At 32.4% G+C, this 2,835-nt stretch overlaps 1 protein-coding gene across 7 annotated transcripts in view; it reads right to left on the reverse strand.

The window, feature by feature from the left end:
- The window catches only part of INTS6 (integrator complex subunit 6), a 111,187-nt gene that overhangs the window by 25,464 nt on the left and 82,888 nt on the right, over positions 1 to 2,835 (reverse strand). For 5 of the 7 annotated variants that reach the window (XM_014548292.1, XM_014548296.1, XM_014548294.1 and 2 more), the window contains 2 exons: positions 2,218 to 2,312; positions 298 to 408 (listed from right to left, as the gene is read on the reverse strand). The exons of 1 other annotated variant lie outside the window; for it this stretch is intronic. In XM_014548292.1, coding sequence (XP_014403778.1) covers positions 298 to 408; positions 2,218 to 2,312 — 206 coding nt within the window. The remainder of the gene's footprint in view (positions 1 to 297; positions 409 to 2,217; positions 2,313 to 2,835) is intronic. One more of the 7 variants, XM_014548291.1, reaches the window with a different exon arrangement.

Consider the following 2,835-nt stretch of genomic DNA (forward strand, 5'->3'; position numbering starts at 1 on the left):
GTGAACGTTGGAGTCTGCAGCAAGCAAGCCTCGTGCTCGCTTCAGTGCCTGGCTGCCGGCCGCCATCTTGGCTGACAGTTAATTTGCATATACTCACTGATTAGCCAATGAAAAGGGTAGCGGTCATACGCTAATTACCATGTTTCTCTTTTATTAGTGTAGATGATATATGTGATTTTAAAATGTAATATAGTAATATAATGGAATTCTTTTACGATTATCAATAACTAATATCTGGTCTGCTATCCATTTTAAAAACCATTCAACATATGTAATGGCTCTATTTCTTAACATTACCTGTTGACTCAATTTTTTGAGGTATGAAATGACACTGTAACTTAGTCCATATTCCATACTGTCTGCTATGAGGTTAGGTGCTCCCATCATTCTAACAGCTTTCCTCAGAGGCTATAGGCAAAAAAACAACAACCATCACTTGTCAGAAATTTATGGCTAGATGTATTATGTCAGTTTTGAACATTTCTGCCCCCCAAATTTCTCCTTTTCTTCAATAAGCAAGTAACAACATATTTGTATTTCAGTAAAATGTTTGTGTTGTACGAAAGGCAGTTTGAAATACTAGTAAAAAGGGATTAGAGACTATAATAATAACACCCAGGGTAAGAAAAGGTGAAGTCTTGAACTTCTTAGTATCCCTGGAGATAGTAAATTTAAAAGAAATAGCAGGAGACACTGCAGAGGTAGATTTGGTAGAACTTGGGTAGTAGTTGAAAAGGAGTAAAAGGAAATAGAAGATTTCTACTTTGGGTAACTGTGTGGGTGTGACTCAACCACTCACTAGCTTTGTAACACTATACCAGGTTATATAACCTCTCTATGTCTTAGTTTCTCATTTATAAATGACAATAATAGTATCTACTTCACATGGTTGTCATGGTTTTAAATGAACCAATACAAGTAAAGCACTTATAAAAGCAACTGGCACACAGTAAGCATTCAGTAGGTGTTAATGATTATGACCATTATCATTAGCTGGGCTGAAAAAAAAACAAAACAGAAAGAAGCTCTGAAGGAAAAACGAGGAGGAAAAAAAGTCTAATATTTATTATGGATGTGATATAGTGAAATAATATTTAATTGTAATGAGAGACCAATTGAAACCACTTTGTACAATGAAAAATATCACTAGCAGGAGTGTCTAGCATATTTGAATGGAATACAGACAGAAAAAGGGTGATAATTCATTGACATATTAGAAAGTGTATAAGCCTTTGTGTAAAACTAGAATCAAATCCCAGCTCTGATATTTAATATCCATGTAGCTTTGGCTAAATCCTCAGGTTGCTATGAAATGTAAATGAGTCAACATATGTAACATTTGATATTCAAAGTGTTTCTTCCTTTCACTCTCTTACATGGCAGGCATTATGTGCTAGACACTCATAAACTTATCACTTAAAACTATAAAATATGATTTTTAAAGTTCAAGAAATTAATGTTCTTATGAGGAACCATTTACAAAGATCAGTTATAGTCAAATGCTATAATATTCCTGAATTAAAAGCAGAAGTAATGTCTAAAAAAGTTACTTTTCATAAAATAAAGTACACTTAATAATATACACATTGGTCTTATCTCTATGATAAACTAGGCTTTAAGTAATTAGAAAATTTATGGTTCTAAAAATATATGGTTCTATGAGAATATACACTTATTTTACCCTAAAAACCTATTTCTGAAGATTCAGGAACTAATGAAACAAAAATAATTTTATACCCTTAGAGAGAAATAATTCTGAAATGGCAATTAAAAAATACAGTACAACAATTGAGATTAAAAACCTAAATTCTAAAGCCAGACTGCCTGGGACTGAATTCCAGTGCCCCATATATTTGCAATGTAGCCTTAGACAACTTAATATTTTAGTGCTTTAGTTTCCTCATCTGTGAAACAGGAACAATGATCATTCCTACCTCAGAGGATTACCATATAAATTAAATAAGATTAATACATGTAAAGTACTTAGGACAGTACCAGGCACAGGGTAAGCATTGTATATATTCATGATCATCATCATTATCATTTTGCAAGTCATGAAACATTTCTTTCCCAGAATATCTATACTGGTTATTTGTACACACAATTTTCATGACATTTAATCTATAACAGCATTAAATAGAAGTTTGTAATGCAATAAAGTATAAGCATAATATAAAACTTTATAACAACTTCTATTTTTAACAATAATATTCTTACCCCAAGATAGTAGGGAGGCATTGTCTTCAAATAACTTTCGAATGACTGTCTCCATTTCAATGTTGGTTTTGCTTTATGTACTTTAAACAAATCATCTATAAATGTATAATGTAAACAAACTATCATTACTCATTGTTCTCACAGATGAAAATCAGGTCAGATTAGTCTGTTTTCTTATTTGTAAGAGGAAGAGTAACATGAGATATAAGCTTTTAATAAAATAAAAGTAGTAAAATTTTTGGTTCTGGAATTTTCAATTAGTAATACCATTAAAAAAAAAAAGCCAATAATCGTATAGAATTATATCAAGGTGGAATCAGGAAACACACAAGAAAAAACTGTACCCTATATAGACCTAGACATGAAACAGATTTGAGAAAAGAAATAAGTATGCAAAGTGTTTTCTATAAAATATACCTACTAATATCTTGACTACAAAATCTGAAGTGATTTCATAAAGGAAAATTAGTCTTCTCCAATAGTACTCTTCAAAAATTATAGACAAATGGTCCCCATAAACTAACTTTAGGCTTTTATCATATTACTAGAGGCCCGGTGCATGAAATTCATGCGGGGGGTGGGGGGGAGGCGGGGGGGGCAGGGTCCCCTCAGCCCCGC

Source organism: Myotis brandtii, unplaced genomic scaffold, assembly GCF_000412655.1.
Source record: "Myotis brandtii unplaced genomic scaffold, ASM41265v1 scaffold500, whole genome shotgun sequence".
NCBI classification, from domain to species: domain Eukaryota; kingdom Metazoa; phylum Chordata; class Mammalia; order Chiroptera; family Vespertilionidae; genus Myotis; species Myotis brandtii.